The following is a 19,606-nucleotide window of genomic DNA, read 5'->3' as shown; positions in this document are numbered from 1 at the left end:
AAGAGAAAGGGAGGGTTGCAGCTCGTGTTGTGTGCAGGGCCCAGTGGTGTCAGGGAGGGAGCCGAGGGCTCCTGCTGAGCAGGGAAGGTGGACAGGGGACACCCCACCAGGGCACCTTCCTGCTGCTGCCTCCAGACCTGCAGCTCCTGCCAAACCCTGCATGGCCCAAGAATGAAAGAACAGCCGTGCACAGCCCTGCCCTGTTCCCCAGGTCTGGGGAGCTGATTGCTTGGACCAGGGTAGCTGTTAAAGGATTATGTCTTCTGCTGGGCTGAAAGGTGCCCTGGGAGAGCTGCCCTCTTTGTAAGCACCACCTTGAGAGCCTGCTGTAGGCAGAGCTCCTCCTGCATCCACGGCTCCCTTGCTCAGTCATATGTGATGCTTTTTTAACTGGGCCAGCTGCAGTGCTTTTGGGACCATCGGTTTCCCCTGCCACAAACACTGAAACTAGCAGAGACAGGTGTAGTTCTTATGCTACCTGAATTTTACTTTTGATCTCTTATTGAATGGAGTCCCAGTTTTTGCAGAAGCCTGCCTCATAACTTCCAGTAAATTCACAAGGAGCTTTTTGCACTGGAAGATAGAAAATAGACCTGCTGGGATTAATCCAGACTACATGCACTTGGCTGAATCGCAGCAATGTATTTCTCCCCTGGATATTTTGAGAATTCTTTGAACATTTCAAATTAGCATTTCACTCAGGCTGATGCTAGTGATAGGGTATGAGTGACGTTAATATTTGAAAATTCTGTAGTAAATCTAATTTTCAGGTTTGCATGCCAAATCTTAACATGTACTGAGGCACTTGAAGCTGACATATAGATCTTGTAGTTACAATTTAATGTGTGGCTTGTCTCAGCAATTTGTGCCCTGATATACAAATGTTACAGGGTTAAAACCAGTGTTGTAAGCAGGATGATATTGCTCTTTTGAATAATTAATACCTGGTAGAACTAAACACCATCTCACAAACTGTGATTATGGTCTGCCACCACGTGAAAAACAACTGGGCTGGTAATTTTAATTTTTTACCTCACATTTTACGGGGAGGTCATAGGCGGAGTGATGCATGTCTAGATTTTGCTCTGATCTCCAGGAATCAGTATGTATTCCTATGGGCAGTGTGACAGCAGGAGCTTGGTACTTCAGCAGCCATCAGATGCAGTGGCTCAGTAATGTCCTGTCATATTCATTAGATTCCAAAATGGCTACAAATAATAGGCCTTGATTAATCAGTTTTATGTGCTCTATGAAAGTTGTAGGTGATGAATCTCCATGGAAATGTTTCAAGGAAAAGCCCAACATTAAGTCTCCATTTTAAGCCCTGAAATAAGGCCAGGGAATGCACTTCTGGAGCACTGTTGATCCAGTATATTTGTATCCTTGACCAAAGTAATTTACCACAGATTTTACAGTCCTCTTTTTGCTGTTGTGATGGAGGACTTACCACATGTAACTCATAATGCAGCAAATGAATAAAAGCATTGATTTTTAGCAAACAAAAAGCTGAGCTTGAGGTAATGAACACAGACCTTCTTCCCCTCCCAGCACAGGCTGCCTATAAGTGAGTATTTGAGAATACTGTCAGTTTTACAAAGACAGCTGGGGTAAATACCTATAAATTCAAACTGCACACTGTTTTTTCATTAAGCAACTGCAATGAACGTGACTGAAGTTGCAGAGTTCCAGAACTAGTTGTAAGCAGATCTGCAATGGAAAACATATGCCAGATTATGAAGGATCCCAGCAGGCAATAACTGCTTGGCTGTAAGCTGTGTACAGGACAACTCTGTGTCCTGCTGAATTGCCCATAGTAAATTACCACAGTTTAACCCATTAAATGAACTAAAAGAACAAAAAGGTCCTCGATAGGTCTGACTTCAAGAATTTGGACAACACTCTCAGGCCCATGCTGTGACTCTTGGGAGGGTCAGGAGTTGGAGTTGATGATGCTGGTAGGTCCCTTGCAGCTCTGGATATTCTATGATGCTGTGTGTCTTCCCTGCTGCAGTAAGTGAGCCATTGTAATCCCCTCACTTCTGGGATGTGGAAGGAGCCCCACATGGAAGTGGGCTGGCCATCAGAAGGTGGAGTAACTTCTTGGAGTTTTGAAAGAAAGTTTGAAAACATTTTATAGCTGAAGATCAATCTGGTGAAGGAAAAAGATGTTGTTTATAGGACAAGAAAAAAAGCTGGCTGTAGCATTTTGTGTCCTCTTGAGATTCACACTGCTCAGTCTCCCCTCAGTGCTTTCCTCCTAACAGGTGTATATTCACACAGTAGAAATTTCAGCAGTTCTCTTTGAAACTGGCATTCCCAGATCTGATAAGATTACAGACAAGAAAACTGAAATGACACAGAGAACTCTACCATTTCTTAACTCTACCACCAAGCTCGAGTTGGGGTGTTTGGATAAGGAAATGAGCTCTTTGAAACAATTAAACAGACAGGAGAACAGAAGCAGGACTCAAGAGGACTCCCAGGACACTTAGAAATAATTGGTACTATTCACATAATACACAGTAACACTTAAAGCAGCAAAAGGATTATTAAATCAAAATGCCTTATAGCAACAGAGTGCACCTGAGTGGATTTTTTTGGGGGACATGAAGAGAAAAAACAGGAATGTGAAGTAAGAGAGAGGTTTTATCAATGATCTGCCTGCTGCTACATGTGACATGTGGCAATCATTATATCAATCATTTAACCTTTCCTCCTAAGATCCTGATTTTTTTTTAATGTCAGTTGTTGGGCTACATCCCTATCACATCAAGAAGTAAAATTAATTATGCATTATTTGTTACAATTAGTTTGTTTATTCCATATAAAAGACAGGAATCAAATTAATATCTTATGCAAAACACTTTTAGCACTAGAATTTTTGAAACAGATGTTTAATTAAGTATTAGATTAAAATCTGACTCTTCTGAAAACTATGGAAGAACTTTATGCAAGAAACCAAATAACATGTAACAAAACCACTCTCTTCCCTGACATATCCCCACAGGAAGATGTGAGTCCTTCCATAAATGGAATAAACAATACTCTGGGGATACTCAGGAATGCATATAGTGGTTAGTTTTTAACATGATACAATGAACCGTTGTATAGGGATAATTCTAGCAGTCAGTGTACATGAAAGTAAAAAGGATTGAGTCATGGAGAGGCAGAATTGAGAATACAACAGGCATATTTAAAAACCCTTGATTATTTAGGTTATGCTGATGCAAAATATCCAATTTACTGGACCCTCAGCTCAGCAGTACCAGAACTTTGTTAGCAGGGAAACAAAATTCTATATGCTGGCCTTTGTAAGCATATGATCAAAGAGACTATCCAGTTTCCACCCACTGTGTGCAGGCTGCCAATTTAAATATTTACTACCCCTTGAACTGGCCAGCCAGGAACGCAGCAGCAGAGAGGGGTATGAGCCACGTATGTACTGCCACTGACCTGGGACATGTTCTGTTTTCTGGATAAGCTACAAGAGAATTCAGAAGTGAACATGCTGTGGCTACGTTAGTAGAATAATTTACTATGTCCTCTAATAAAATTAAACATTAGAAACACCCAACCAAAAAAACATTTACAATTGTGCTGCAGGAAGATAATTGCTTCAGTAATGTCTCAAGAGACTAGTCCTTGCTATATGTCTACCACTTGAGCTGCATAGTTTCATTATAGATTAGGAATTCATCAAGCTGTAAAGTACTAATTTCCTTTAAAATGCTGTTGTTCTATTAAGTGAATGGTTAGTCATTTTCTCTACACAGCCAAGCTGTCTTTTAAATGTGGTGTAAAACTGAGCAAACAAGAGAAAACTGGCTTGTTAGGTTATTTTCTTTTACTTATATTGCCTTGTGTGATCTGCCTTCATGAGGCAGAAAAAATTCAGGTGTTCCATGCTGAGTGCAAAGACTCTATTTATATCACCTCATTCAGAACATACCTCTTCATCACCAACAAATATGAGGCAAGCTCTAAAGATTTTTTTCTTTGTGTTTTGCTCACTAGTAGAATGTAATGGCCAGAAAGGTGCTAGGAAAATAAAAACAAGTATGCATTTGTTGTCCTTTTCAACTAGGATGAACATAATAAACGTGTCACAGTTTCCTCACCTAGTCTGGCTTGGTACTGAGAATAAACTAGTCTTTCCTATGTATTTAGATTTGCTCCCAGCAGTCTGTTCTCAGAATTCTAGGTATCAATTTCTGTTCATGTCTCCAAGCCCTTGCAGCTTTTTGCTGCCGTTTTGGTTTCTGCCCAGTTTGTTACTAACCTTGTCATAGATGGTGTCCAGAACTTAACACTAACCCAGCTGTGGCCTCACAGCCACTGAACATTCATTGAAACAATGTAATTTATGTGCAGAATTTTGTCTAATTGCAGCTCTCATGGTACAATATTCAAGTGCAGTTTATGAATATCTCAAATCATGTATTTGAACTTTAAAGGAATCTTAGTACTTGGCTCTTACCTATGGTTTTTAGAGATTCTTAGAAACACAGCAGAGAGGCAGAAAATCCAGTGGCAACCACTGCTCAGCCCTAGTGTTTTCTTGCTATTTTCCTTCATATTTTTCTTTTTTTTTTTTTTCTTTTTTTTTTTTTTTTTTTTTTTTTGTCCCTGTAAGAGCCCATTACATTTAGCATTTTGCTGCTTCTGTAGAGTGTGGCACAAAGTACTTCCTTAGCATATGCTAGTTCAAACACTCTATTCTTTTTACTTCATCCTTCCACTTGAAAAAATAATTCTCCACACTTAAATAACTGGCTGGAAAAAGGAATACCAATGTGTTTTTCCAGCTTGTTACGGAATATACGGAGCTTAAAATTGTTCCTTACAATTTTATTTACCCTTAGTGTTTTGGTAAAAATACCATTAGCAATGATTTTTCATTTTTGGCTTTTAAAGGAATGCAGAGGTTAATTGTTGTGGGTCTGATGGAAGGAGCTACTGAAGGCTGTTAGCAGGGAAGCTTAAGAGCTGAAGTTGCTTAGAAAGCTCAAAAGAGATAGCTGACATATTTTTGCTTGTTGTCAGCTGGTGCTCTCATAAGACCACAGGCAAGCATGAGTGAATGTAGGAGGAAACAATACATCTGCAGACACTGGCAGACAGCTTTGCTTGCCAAATTTGGCCACAGTTCCTTTAGATAAATAATTTCTCAGTGACGTGCTGTGTTGAAATTATATAAACAGCAAAAATTACAAGACCTGGGCCCCAGGGTCTTGAGGGTTTCAAGATTTTCTGCAATCAATATTCTGACATCTGAAAATATTTTTCCCCTAATAGCTAATGCCAGAAACAGAGCAACATTGCCATTATTTTGTATGTATTTGAGATTTCAAAAATATTGAAATCTTGTCTCTTCAGCCCGTCCTGGTCAGGATCTTTGCACTATCATAACCATCAGCTCATATGAGAAGCTTTTTACAAGAATTTTCAAAGTAACAATCTTTTCTCAGAATGGGCCAGAACCTCCTATAGCAATTCCATCAGCATCTTAAGAAACATACATGTATTATGTAACAAACACTGTATTATGTTTCAGTCTCCAGAATCATCAAGAGGTTTAGAGAAACTTCTGTTGAACATGATGTAGCTTACTTTGCACATTGAAGGTATGGGATTTTCCTCCTTAGGACCAGACAATAGCCAGCTAACTCTGTGGTAAGAGTTCCATGATGATTAGGATAGTTCCACTATAACAGCCATACAACTAGAGCTATCCAAAGTGTCTCCTCTTACTGAGGAATTTATGCATGAAATCAATGTGGAAGACTCCCTGAACAGAAACATCCCACAGGAAAACTTTACCTGACTGTTATAGAAGCATCTCTAGACAAGCTTCTGAAGTTATAAAACCAAATCATTTATTGAACAGTTATTTTTTAAGAAATCAGTTTCCATAACAGAAATCAAACCTATGCCTGGCACTCAAGACATCCTGGAAGGCGGCAGCTGCGGAATATTGACAGTCACCCATGGCACTGAGGACACATGTAAAATGAGTAACTGCATTTATTACTATTTTCTAAGTAGCAAAGGCCAGACAGGAACAAAAATGTACTTTTAAAAGTTATGCTTTTCTTTTGATGATATAATCTGCAGCACCTGGCCTTTCCTCTAGCAACACTCCCAAAGTAATACTGTTCTCTGAAAATAGTCTGAACAAAATGAATACGCTTTGTTCCCTTTTCAGTCCCTCATGTACCAAATGTGCAAGTACAGAAAAAAGTCCCTCAAACACTTTCTTATTTCAGTCTTACCTTAAGGCAAACTTGTAAATTTTAAGGGAATACCTCAAGAATTAAGCATAGAGCTTATGAAACTCTTTTTTCTTTGTTGTTTTTGATCAAAGTTAACTTTCTTAGAGAACAGGTATGCACAGCAATAACCTCTCAGAAGTGTCTTAGGATAAGACCCATGTTAGTGATGTTTATGTAACTTTTGCATCTGCAAGTATTTCTTAAACTGACATTTGCAGTCTAACTGTACAAGACAAAATTTCAGTAGTTCAGAGCACAGTGTGATGTTATTTCAATGAGTGTAAATGTTGAGGGCAACGAGGTAAAACTGCCTCAGTATTTCATTTCCACACAAAACATCTAAGAGGAATAACAAAGTAAGTTATCTTCTCAGAGCCTTATGTCTTTAAAAAAAGGATGCAGCAAAGCCTCTTCTGCAGTTATTCTTGTTGCAGGGTTTAAGTCTAGTAGTTTATCAAGTAGGTCATATGCTTCATCAGGAACCTGATCCCATCCTTTCATGTCAGCTGCCTTCGTTTCCAAAGCACCATCACTTTCCTGAAAATTCTGTAAATGTTGAATTTGTTTTCCAAGTGTCTCAGGAGCACAAGGTTTGTCTGCTGCAACTGACAAAGCTGTGGTGTTGTCAGACCTGCTGGGCCCTTCCCCCTGAGATCTCTTACAGCTGCTATTTGTTCCTCTCAGCTTTTCACAGAGGGTTCGTAGGTTTTGAGCTGGGACAACTTGGGTACACACAATTGATTTTCCTAGGGGAAAAAAGTTGCACAGGAAGCCACATTTTATTATACTTTCTATGCAACTGTAACTTTTGTTTCAGACAAACTTCATGTCTCAAATTATAACCAGCATGAAAGAAAAATCCCAAATCTATCAAAGAACCAAATCCAGCCTCCCACACCTCCACACCAGCCCTGCTGTTACAGAAGCAGCCCCTGAAAGTTAGAAGGGGTCATCATCTCAGTTCTGCTCAGAACAAAGAGCTCTGGGTTATGTGAGGTGACAGGTTGTCAGCCACACTGTACAGCCAGCTTTTGCATTTCACTGTCATTTTAACAGAACTGAAGACAGTTAAATACCCTGATTTTTACACCTCTGTCTGGAGAATGAAAATTGATGTTGGCAGTTACATGTCCAGGTAGCAAGTGCTGCAGCATTTAGCCTTAGCATTAGCAATCAATTAGGGGAAAGGTTTTTGAATATTCTGTGTTTTGTGGTGATTGTGTTTTTTTTAAACAGGCCAGCTGTTGGGTATTGGGTTTTTAGCTTGTTTGTTTGTGTTACTAGGCCTTTTGGGAGAAGGGGTGGGCACAAAAGCAAGGTTTACATCACCTAAATTTTAAGTCACATTGACTTAAGCCTCCAGGCCAAATTTTGTAGAAATAGAAACACTGTCTCAAGAATTCTAACCAAATGCCAGTAAGAAACATTTCGTTGGCATACTTCACCTCAAGTAGCCCTGACTTAGTGAAAGGCAGTAGACAGGTTGGGAAAACTATGACCAAGTACCCCATACATACATTGTAAAAGACAGAAAAACACAAAACTGTCTTAAAAGTCTGTCAATATAGACTTCAAAAATGTGATTTACTTCCAAAATTTCTCTCTAACCTAAAAATATATGTATTTACACCAAAAAAAATTTGATTATAAATCACAGTATTAAGTAACATTTCCCCCCTTCCTCCATAACTAAGGCTTGCATACCAAAAGTTCTAGCAGCCTGAATGGTTTCTCTGGATCCACGAACTGTCATGATTTGTGCCAAAGCAGTTAAATCATCACTTGCTTTGAAAAATGGATACCGTCCACTGAGCAGAGAAAGGAATATGATTCCTGCAGACCACATGTCTATTGCTGAAAGGAAAGCAAATTTATTAACAACTAAACTCATAATTTCATCACAAACAAAACCTCAACTTTACAAATAAATTATGATCTGAAAAGTTTCTATCAGCAAAAGTTATGTTCTGAAGTACTTCTTGACTTTGATCATATAGATAATACTTCAGATAAGAGTGGAAATTTCTGTAATGAGACTGAAGAATAATTTCCTACTTCAATGCAGAGGGAGTTTTTTCATAGGAGTAATTCCATTAACTTACTAAACTTAAAGTGAACTAAAACAATGTTTGAAGCTGTTTTACCTGGGAAGATGAGAGGGGGCAAATGAAATGGCTTGTTTGATATATATTTAACTTTATTTCCTATGAAGGAAACCTTATATAAGGTTTATGACCCCTTATATAAGGGTTATAAATAAAAAAAAAAACCTCACAAATGTTTGTGAAACAAGTTTTTGGGAATTGAAGCTGGCACAGGTAGGCAGTACTAAGAAATTTATCTTATTATGAACTTTGTTCTTCTCTAATATGAACTCACTTGACAAGATAGGCAGTTTAAAAACCATAATAGTTCAAAGTTATTTATCACTTTCATTGTGTTACGAAGAGTACAGCGAGTACTCTGGGGATAGAGGCCAAAGCCTGATGGAAATTTCAGTATTGGAAGTTATAAGAACACCTGTCTGCCATAATTTTTTTGGCTCACTAAGGTGCACATTTTAAGAGATGGCAAGGAAAGTGAAGGAGAGAGTTTGAAGGATCTCAAATTCCAGGAAGAAAAATTAACAGTTGGGAAATAGAGGCATATTCATCCTAGTCCTATTGAAAAAAGTAAGTAAGTAGCTAAACAGGCAGTAATTAATTTGGATGTTTAATTAGAGAAACTCAGCAAAAGACTTCAATTTGGAAAAAAGGTATTAGGTTGACTTTAGTTGCAAAACCAGATTTTATGTCTTTTATTATAAAATAAAAATCCAAGTTAATAATTTGGCACAATTTACAGTGGAAAGGTTTTCAGCCTTTTGCACAGTTCCTGTAAAAAAGTTTTAGTATCATCTTTCCAACAGTGAAACAGTAATACTATCTGTTTGAGGGGCCATGCATCCCCCTGAGGATGTGGTTGGGTAAGCTGGAGTAATCAAGGTCAAGACCTTTGAAAAGGTTTAATCATGTAACTCTTGCTGAAATTAGGAGTCTTTATCCATCTGAGTGGGCAGTAAATCCTGGCCCTACAATTGTGGTAGAGCTGTGATCATCAGCAGAACACAATATCTTGTGGAATGACATCAAAATCATGATTCCTTCCTATGCTTTTGTCTAGTGTTACCCAGCTAGTGAGGAAAGGGCAAGAGAAGGACAAACCAAGGGAAAGTGTAACTGGACCTCAACTTGGGTGTTTGGGTTGTAGTCCCAGCACTGTGAGCCTGGGTCAGATGTGCTATGGTAGCTCTGGGTAGAGTCAGCTGGATTCAGCCAATAACAGCCAGCACAGAGGCCAAAACCAGGAGTAAGAGTGGCAGGAGTACAAGGAGGTGATTCCAGCAGCCCCAAATGAAAGTTGACAGTAATACTCGCTAGTTCAAATAAAACATGGTATCCTAAAAATTAGTATTAGAGTACCCAGTTCTAATTAAGGCCTTTTTTGACATACTGCAGGAGCTCAGAACCACTGACTCAGTCCAGGGATGTCTGTGCCACACCCAAGGGTGTCTAGATTTACCCCTACTTTCTGCCTCAATCTCATTACCCTGGAGAACAGAACCATCTGAAAGCGTGCTTAACACCAGCACGTGTCCAAGATTTCCTAGATATGTCTTCTTTCTGCCTCAATTCTGTCTAGACAGATTCAGAGATTGTCTAAACTTATCCTAGATTTCTGGATGACTGCTAGCCCATAAAGCTGGCTGTTACAGCAGAGGCGCAAGAACTCCAAACAAGCTGCCATACCTTTGGAATCCCAGTCATACCCACAGCATACATGTTGTTTCAAATGGGAATAAGCTATCTAGGCATAAACTGATCAAGTATATTGTTAATTCTGAGTGTGTTTACGTACTCTACTGAAAATTGACAACTTTTTCAAAAGCCATTAAAAAAAAAAAAGGCTAAAACCTTATATTTTAAATCCAGTTTTTGAGGTTATGTGTATTTTTTTCTAAGTCAGAACTCCTGGCCATACACCAAATATTTAATGGGTTACTTTGCTTCTATTAGTTCTCCATCCTGCAAGTAGGCACAACCTCTCCCACCTTTCTTGCACCAGGTAATGCATTAAACATCCTTCTGCCCTTCCCCAATATTTACCCAAACCACTGAATCTTATTAACTAAATTTTAACATAGGGAAATTCAAGTTTTAGTTCAAAAAATGATGACATTTACATACCAGCTACTTAAACCACTAGCAAAAAATAAAAATATGATAAAAAGTAATTAAATAATGCTTTCTAGAACACATTTGCAATTACTTCATTAATTATACCTGCTATGGTAGCATATGTTGCAACTTGCTTACAAAAGGCTAAACAATGTTCCCTCTCCCCAAGATTTATTCAAGATTTTTCTTGAACAAATAAGCCAAGAAACTTCATAAAAAATTATTTTGTCTTTTAAAATATATTGTATTCAACTCCTGCACATGGCACTACCTCTCAAATTAATAAAGACATATTCAAGTTTCAAACACAGGAAAAATATTCCTGAATTGTTCTTCCTCAGAGTAATAAACTTTTAATTAAAATCAAGAAATACTTGAAAAGCATTAGAAAGGATGAAAAATGAATTTCGAAAAATTTAAAAAATCCTCACATAAAAAAGACAACAAAATATGCATAAATGAGAAGGATGAAAAGGTGAAAAAAGCCATTTGTTTGCATCTGTTGGCAGTACCTGTGGTCTGAGTGGGGCACTTTGTTAATACTTCTGGTGCTCTGAATCCAGGTGTTCCTGCCCTGGGAGCCACTTGCTGACGCCTTGTAATAAGAGACAAATAATATATTTAGAATATAAAAGTTGGTACGTAAGTTCTAGATCTAATAATAGTTATTGTTATTTTTAGAATATACTTGTGTAAGATGTGTAAACAACCTAACCCTGCTTTATGCAAGTTTTACAGAGGTTTGAAGCATCTTATCTAGCATGAAATCATAAGATATACATGTAAAAACCTTATTATCTAGTCTATAATATTTTCATTATATTATCTAGCATAAGATAATACCAGAAAAATACTTATTGCATACTTAATTCACAATCACCTTTTCTTAGTTTCATCTAACAGAAGTGTCATTTTTGTTAAAGGCTTGTTTTCATGGGAAACTTTGAAGCTGAGGCTAATTAACCCAAGGCAAAAAGTATATGAGATTCTTGAATGTGGATGCTATGGCTTTGTGTTAGTGCAGAGCAAACTAAGGGCTGCTCTGAGTGTTGCCAAGCATTTACTTTTTGTTAGAATAACTAAAAGGTGTGAGGTTATCATTATTTAAAAGATCATGTGTGGATAAAAGGCAATAGTAGATCATAACTAAAACTACCTGCAGAGGGTGGAGTTTAACTCAGCTACTAAGATTCTCCAACATGAGGCACTGGAACAGATTGCCCAGAGAAGCTGTGGAAGCCCATCCCTGGCAGTGCTCAAGGCCAGGTAGGATGTGGCTTGGAACAGCCTGGTCTAGTGGGAGTTGCCCCTGCCCATGGCAGGGCGTTTGGAAAAAGGTGACCTTTAAGGTTCCTTCCAACCCAAACCATTCTGTGATTCTCTTAGTTTCTTAGATGAGCAAATACCAAACAGTCATGCTTCCTTTTAATTCTACATTTCATGATTTCCAGAATCCTAACTGTTGCTATAATTTAGGCCTATTAGATAGCTACTGAATGACAGAATTTAAAACACTTTTCTAAGTGTTGTAATCAACTCAAGTGATTTTCTACAGCACATGTAGGTAAATAACAACAAGAAAATAATTACCAGTGAATCTTTCTAGCTGCAGATAGCAGTGAACTAATCCATGAATTCCATGAACTATTTTTGTTTAAAAAGAGCATACTCAGTGTTTTAAGGGCTGCAGAGATTAAATACTATCTTTCACTTACTAAATCAGCAGTCCAGTAAATCTAAGTTTCTGACTTTGCCTGACAGCAGAGCAGACAATTTTACAACATTATCAAAGCAAATTACCTTGAAAGGCAAACACTGCAAACTCTGTCCGTTGCATAACAGTCACAGTGCACGTTTAAAGGGCAACCACTGGCAGCTTTCCTCGCTGCCCCATTGCTCACAGTTTTGGTAGAAATAACCTTCTTCTTTGTTACTAACTTCCTAGATGAAACATCTATCATCTTTGGTTGTTTTATGAGCTGCAATGGAGATATTTTAGAGAAGGTGACATATTTAAGAAGTTTCCCTTTACATATAGATAGGACAGTTCCTAAAATACTGACTTAACGGGTGTTGATGAACAAGAATTTCAGAACAGACAGCAAACCTCTTTAACAGTATCAAAACTACTATAAAACAGACACTGGAATTTCTAGATAGCCTGACTTCCTCCCCTTCAGAAGACATTTTCAGTGTTTACCAAAAAAATATATATATTAGATATTCTGAAGCTACAAGACAAATATTTTTCAAGCTAGTATAGTGTTTCAAGACTTTTTTTGGCTCAACATAATAAGAAAAAATATGAAATGACACAGCAACACACAGACATTAACTCCAAACCGTAAACCAAACCCTCTATTTAGTTGGGGTTTCTCCCTTGTCATATTAAATACTAATTACAAAAAAATAGTTACAAGGTTTATCCTCAGCTTCAACTGCAAAATATTTTTTTTTAAATTTCAGGAGGTAAGTAGGGAGTGGTTTAGCACAGGAACAGGCTCCCCAGGGCAGTGCTCGCAGCACCAGCCTGACAGAGCTCAAGAAGTGTTCGGACAATGCTCTCAGGCACACAGTATAGCTCTTGGGGTGTCTTATGCAGGGCCAGGAGTTGGACTCAATGATCCTCATGGGTCCCTTCCAACTCACTTTATTTTGTGATTCTATGATTAGCTGCACAGATAGATGTATAGGAAAAAACATTAACTTAGCATCCAAACAAGATCAGCTAGGGAGACAACTACAGAACTTCTTGTTTAAGAGTTTCAAAAGGGACTGAAACAGAAATTTAAAATTCTTTGAGCCTTTCAGGAAAGACACATTTAATAGTCTGCTCAAAACCTTTTAGTACCACAGCATTCTGGAGCAGTACTCAGCCTTACAGAACAACCAGTTCTATACTTTTTCAAATATGTAGCAGATTGATCCTACTGTTGAGTCAATGCTTCTTACTTTTGTGCTTGAGTTCTCCTGGTATGTGGAGCTATAGACATTGAAATTCCTCTCTCCAAAGACAGAGCGCTGGACAGAATGGTGCACAGAGTCTTCCTACAAGACCAACAAAAGGGACAATAAGGATTCCGTTTAACAGGCATCTGGGCAATGACAGTTCAAAACAAAGTGTGGAGTGTCATAAAACAAGAACAACTACACCTAAGTGATTTTCAAGCATCAGGTTAGTGTGGATGAAGAAAGATGGTCTAGACAGAATAGCAAACATGTTTACAAAACCAGTTACACCTCTGAAGTGCCCCAAGACAATCCTAGTGTAGTCTGTACTGCACTTGTTATGCAACTAGTAACTAAATATAGGTGAATGATTATTGGCTTGGGGAGGAGTTTCCCCATCCATATCTCTCAAAAAGGATTTAAGGCTGCCTAAATAGTAACTCATGTTAGGGTTTATACAGCCTTCAGCATTGTATTACATTTAACAGATAATGATGAAGCCAATAGTTATGTAGAAGCAGCTCCTTAGACAATGAACAGTGTGCTGCTTTGCAGGCTCAGCTTCTGTGCAAGTACTGCATCTCCCCCTGTTGGATGAAGGAACACATTAAACATATACAAAAACGTTAATGAAAGAGACTGAGAACCTTTCCTCCTCTTCCTTGTTTCATCTGTACTTTTGAAAGCGAGCTGGACCTTCTATCAGCTGCTTTTGAAGCTGACTGTTGAGCTATCTGTTTAGGTGCTGTGACACTGACAGAAACCCCATTTCCCAAGGTTACAATGGGATTAGTTTGCAAGCAACTTCCCTGCTGGTCTTCAGAGTGGGCAGTTTTAAGAAGCTCAATTTTCGTATCAGGGGTTCCTTGTGCCAAGCCAAAATCTACCAAGGCATACCTGAAAAGACAAATTCAGAATCAGGAGTCACAAAATATCTATTAGTCATTCTATTTACTATTCATTACTTATTTATCATTCTTTCACATTTCATTCAATATTGCTTATCTGTACTGTTGCCAGCATCACAGTCCTATTTTCTTCCTTCTCTTCCTACTGATCCATCTTACCTATCTCCTCAATGTTTTCACCCTACACCATTGTTCATTGTTTCTTGTCCCAAAATCTTATCAAGTGCATCCTTCCTCCAAAGGTGTTAAAAATATATTTCCAGCAACTTCTTTCTGAAGTTCTTAGAATCCTACAGCCCTGAACCTTCAGCCAGCAGTGATGTACAAGAGACTTGACTCTTGCAGGATTCCCATAGGCAGAGGACAAAGGTAGTAGTGAAGCCAAACCAGACCAACAGTGCCTAAAGTTTTGACAGAGTTCTGTCAAATACTACTGGAATTTACTTTGGTCTTCAAACAGGTAAGACTACATTAGTTCACACTTCAGATTTGTCTCTAAAATAATTATTTTTTGCTACAACCAGTAGAGAAATAATCCATCTGTTCCTGGGTCTCAAACTCAACTCCACACCTCTATGCACAAAGTAGAGATTAAGGCTCCAAAAAACGCTGTAGAGCAAAATGACAGTACATGCTCATTTTGACAGATTAAAAATAAAAACCAAAACAGTATTTCTCAAACTTTTAAGCTTGTGGTTTGGCAAAATGCAATCAAATCTCCCCTATAAACTTTCACTTCATAGAATCAAAGAAACATTTAGGCTGGAAAAGATCTTTAAAAGTCCAACTGTTAACCCGACTCTGCCAAATCCCACAAAACCATGTCCTTAAGTGCTGGATCTACAGGTCTTTTAAATTCCTCCAGGGATGGTGACTCAACCACTTCCCTGGGCAGCCCATTCCAATGCTTGATAAACTTTTTTCTAATAACGAACCTAAACCTTCCCTGGTGCAACTTGAGGCTGTTTCCTATCATGATTTTTACTTGGGAGTGTGCATCCTACTACAACCTCCTCGCAGTGCTTGGCTTTGGACACACTCCAGCACCTCAGTGTCTCAACTTTACAAGCACATTACTAACAAATACAGCTATAGGACTGCTTGCACTGAAGCATTCTGTCAATTCCAGCTCTTCACAAAGAAGCAGTTCCTCACTTTTTACAATCTTTAAACTTCGTAACTTGCAGGCAAAAGAGCCAACCTTACTAGTTATAAACATTAATTCAATGTAAGGTGAAAACAGCCCAAAGCCAGCTATCTTACCTGTATCGGTTTTACTCCATCCACTATTAAAAATGTACAAGGATCATTCTATGCACCACAATGCATAGAAAGTTACAATTAACTTTCTTATTTAAAAAAAAACAACATATTTTATTCTTCTCATTTTTATTTGAAAATGTAGTACTTTTACTCAGTAGTAAAATCCTCATTTTATCAGGTATTTGTCACTCCATGAAGTAGATACTACATTAAGTAAAAAAACCCCTTCCCTTCTTAAGTCCCTTGACAGTGAAAGAAAAATGTTACAAATAAAACACCACATTTTTAGCTTTATTATTTAAGCACATGTTATGGAGCTGGAAGGAAAGAAGCCTGAAAGCCTAATTGACTCTGTTCTGCCAAGGCACACATCCCCAGATGAAATCACAGTATGGCCAGACTCACTTTTTTAGCTGCCTGTTGTAGAGGAAGTTGCTGGGCTTGACGTCACGGTGAACAATACCGAAGTGATGAATGCGCCTCAACGCTTTAAACAGATTAAACATGTATTCCCTCACTTCTTCAAAGGAAAGGGAACTCAAAATGTCCTGAAAGAATATTTGGATACTGTAATTTATAGACTCATAGAATAATTATAGAATAATTATGCATCTGCTTTTAATTAAATGTTTTACTCCATATCAAAAGTCTAAGACTCACCAAGAAGGATTCATGCTCCAGATATGGCATAACAATAACAACGTGATCATTTTTCCTAAAGCAGTATTTAACTCCCATAACATTATCTTGTCCCCTAGGAGAAAAGCAATATTACTGAACAAAGACCAGAAGATGGATGTTTATTTTCCTTTATTTCTTCAAAATGAAAACTTCAGTCAGGCTGTCTTTTATAATCCTAACTTATATTTTGACAGCAGTCTTATCAGCAATCAGTACTTGTGCTCTTGCTGCTCACTGCTATGTTCCATTTGAATTCCATTTTATGTTCCATTCCGCAATTTGGAACAGAATTCTACAGATTATCTGTGGGGCTGTGGTTTGTAGTTACCACTGCAATTATCAGAGGCCCTAACTTTTATGATCCTACTACTTTAAGAAAGTGCTAATCAGCATACTCTGCCAAGTATCCATTCCTAAATCACATTTTCTAATGAAGTGATTTTTTTTTCCAAGCATTTCCGAACTGAACTTTGTTACCACAAAGATATATAATGGAATTTCTCAGCTGGTAAACAGAGTACCCTTCGAAACTGAGATTAGCAGCAAAGGGCATCCATTACAGGTAAGACACTAATTTTGTTATTTGCTCTCAGTAAAAATATATACACGTGTGCGGTTAAAAACAAATCAAAATTTAAATAAATACAGAACAGTGAGACAACACTCAACAGTTATGAGAATCATATTTTTTTGTTTATATACCCTGCCACTGTGAGGCACTGAAGTTCAGCAGCTATTCTCAGAGGGTGGCTGGTCGGAATCAAGTGCTTCAGAGCAATTTTTTCCTCATATCCTGTTTGCATCTGTGCTGTGGCCAAGTACACAGAGCTAAAAGTACCTGTAAACAAAGGAGAAAACCACTGTCTTCAAAATTTTTAATTAGGTCAATGCAGATTTTTACAGAAGTGATCTAACTGTTCACAATCCTGCAGTACACTTGATACTACATCAAAAGCAGATTCTAGAAAAGAAAAATTCAGTTCCTTTTTTCTACTACTGAATATACTGATCTTGTATACAAGTTTTTTGTGTCAGTAAAAATGCAAATATAACACTGTCTAACTTGCCTGGGACACAGTGCTCTTTGAATGTAAATTTCCTGTCTTTGATTTGCTTTCTTGTTTAGGTAGCTTACTTTCATCTGACATTTAACTCCTCTCCCTACAATGTAAGAGGACTATATAATGCTGATCTGGAAAGCACTGCCACTGCTATTCAAAGCACTTCTGAAATTGTTATGTTTTCCTTAATTCTGTACCTTATCTATGAAGTAAGGCTTACCACATGATGTTTTACTGCACTGTTTATTTGCCCAGAGCATTTTACCACATCCAAGGTGATACACATGCTTGAGACAGGGAGTGTTCAGCCTGTATGATAAGCTTACCCAGCCATTTCATTTTAAGGATATCCTAACAAGCCTCTTAGGAGGTTAATTGATCCTAATGATCTGAGATATCTGAACATACAAGCTGAAGTGTTCTTCCATATCAATAAAGAATAGATATTACTTTTGATTACATTTTAAGTAGTGTGTTTGCATCATGCTGGTTCAACAGTCTGAGTGCAAACATACAACAAAATACCAGCAAAACCTAAATACTTCATGCTAGCATTAAAAAAAAATCCCAAACAAACCTGAACAGAATTGATTGCATCAACAAGGATTACCAAATTTGACTTAATATATTATTTTTGGTGGTGAGAACTGCTAAAATGAAAGTGATTCCAGAGTGGAATCCTTAGCTGAAGCTTGTTTTCTCATAATGCTGTTGTACTGCAAATGGTATTTTTTAAAAACACTGTTTGCTCTCAATAGTAAAACCAGAAATTTTGTTTAATTACACTATCTTTTAAGTGCTGAAGTCCCACACTCAGAAGTACCTGAATCTATTTATAGTCATGCCTGACACTAATTTAAAGGTATTTGCAATACTGTCTTTTGAAGGCAATGGGAACACAAGCATTCTAAAATTTGATACCATAAATCTTCAAAAATAAAAAGTTGTTCAATTTTAAGTAAAGCAGCTCCAACATTTCAGTTTCCTTATCCACTTCTGCCCAAGAGATTGTAGTGGAAACAAAGCTAACTTAAGGATCACCAATTAAGTATTTCAGAACACAGCTACATGTAAGTAGATTTCTCATGTAAGGGAGAAAACGAAGGGATTTTTAAGGCTATTTACTTGAATCTACATCAAAAATTTTTAATTGCCAAAATTGGAATGCTGTTTTTTTAGCAAGGCTTTAATAGACCAGATTTTCAAGAAAATATCTTGAAAGTGTTCCTAATTAATACACCTATGTGCTCAGAAGCATATTAGAATTCCTAGAGACCATGTAATAAGTCAAGAAAAGGCATTTGGCTTAAATTGTGTATATTAGGATCTTAGATTTACACTTTTTAAGTTAGAAATGCCAAAAGAAATCTTAACTCCAAGCAAAATAAAATGAAACATTTACCTTCCCCAATTTTTTCCTTTATTTTAAACACATTTACAAGCTGTGGCACTGCTTCATAAAGTTTTTCAATATCTTTTTTTACTCCTGCTGTGGGAAGAATGGGGAAAATAAGTTAGGAATTTTATTACTTGATTCAATATCTGATCTATTCTGGAGATCACAAATTACATTTCATAGGACTGTGGACTCACATACACAAAGGAAAAAACAGCACAAAGGTTTTCCATCCTGTTAACATTACCATGTGGACACTTGGTATTGCTGTTCTTCATCACACTTCTTTCTAAGCTGCAGCATTTACACATTTTTACTTATCTGACAGCAGACTCCAAGAGGGCAAAAGCTGCCTGGTTCCTAGGATACCCACACCTCATCACTAAATGTTTACATAGGATTTGCAAGGGCAATTGACAAAAGGCAAAACTGTAACAGTTGATTCTGTAGCAGAAGTGTAAATCCATCATATGCAAATCACAAATGCAGAAAAAGCAGTATTTTTTAGATATTTTAAAAATTGGTAATGCCATCTTTCCCACTGTTAGTTAAAATAGTTGGCACCAAAGCCCATGTTTGCTCTGCATCTTGGCTGCTGCACTTCGTGCTGTAATCACTAGATGGCACGACAAGGATGTATTATTTCAAGAAAATGATGTAGTTTTCCATTCAGTTTACAAATCCTTGTTGTTCAAGCCTTTTCTGTACCCCACAGAAGAATTCACTTCTTTTGAAGCTATAAATTGTGTAGAAGCTGTGACTAATTTCTGTGAAGCCAGGGGTAAAGAATATTTTAGTATACAGAACAAAGCACAAAAAGGTATTTGTGAAAAGTCAATCAAATGTGTATACATTTTTC

General features: G+C 37.6%; 1 protein-coding gene and 2 long non-coding RNA genes across 5 annotated transcripts in view; 2 read left to right on the top strand and 1 right to left on the bottom strand.

Moving 5' to 3' along the window:
* LOC144246766 (uncharacterized) overlaps positions 1-13,596 on the top strand; it is a 39,943-nt gene extending 26,347 nt beyond the window's left edge. The window contains exon 3 of the long non-coding RNA XR_013340464.1: positions 13,503-13,596. This is a non-coding gene — a long non-coding RNA (uncharacterized LOC144246766). The remainder of the gene's footprint in view (positions 1-13,502) is intronic.
* Positions 5,938-19,606, bottom strand: part of CDC7 (cell division cycle 7) — a 15,151-nt gene continuing 1,482 nt past the window's right edge. The window contains exons 2-11 of the mRNA XM_021526375.3: positions 18,754-18,840; positions 16,993-17,128; positions 16,270-16,363; positions 16,015-16,157; positions 14,086-14,335; positions 13,442-13,537; positions 12,290-12,468; positions 11,002-11,084; positions 7,977-8,126; positions 5,938-7,018 (exon numbers count right to left, since the gene is read on the bottom strand). Coding sequence (XP_021382050.3) covers positions 6,642-7,018; positions 7,977-8,126; positions 11,002-11,084; positions 12,290-12,468; positions 13,442-13,537; positions 14,086-14,335; positions 16,015-16,157; positions 16,270-16,363; positions 16,993-17,128; positions 18,754-18,840 — 1,595 coding nt within the window. The 3' untranslated portion in view covers positions 5,938-6,641. The remainder of the gene's footprint in view (positions 7,019-7,976; positions 8,127-11,001; positions 11,085-12,289; positions 12,469-13,441; positions 13,538-14,085; positions 14,336-16,014; positions 16,158-16,269; positions 16,364-16,992; positions 17,129-18,753; positions 18,841-19,606) is intronic.
* LOC144246765 (uncharacterized) overlaps positions 16,324-19,606 on the top strand; it is a 22,575-nt gene continuing 19,292 nt past the window's right edge. For all 3 annotated transcript variants that reach the window (XR_013340463.1, XR_013340462.1, XR_013340461.1), the window contains exon 1: positions 16,324-16,852. This is a non-coding gene — a long non-coding RNA (uncharacterized LOC144246765). The remainder of the gene's footprint in view (positions 16,853-19,606) is intronic.

This window comes from Lonchura striata, chromosome 9 (genome assembly GCF_046129695.1).
Source record: "Lonchura striata isolate bLonStr1 chromosome 9, bLonStr1.mat, whole genome shotgun sequence".
NCBI classification, from domain to species: domain Eukaryota; kingdom Metazoa; phylum Chordata; class Aves; order Passeriformes; family Estrildidae; genus Lonchura; species Lonchura striata.
This window is presented reverse-complemented; position numbering and strand designations above follow the sequence as displayed.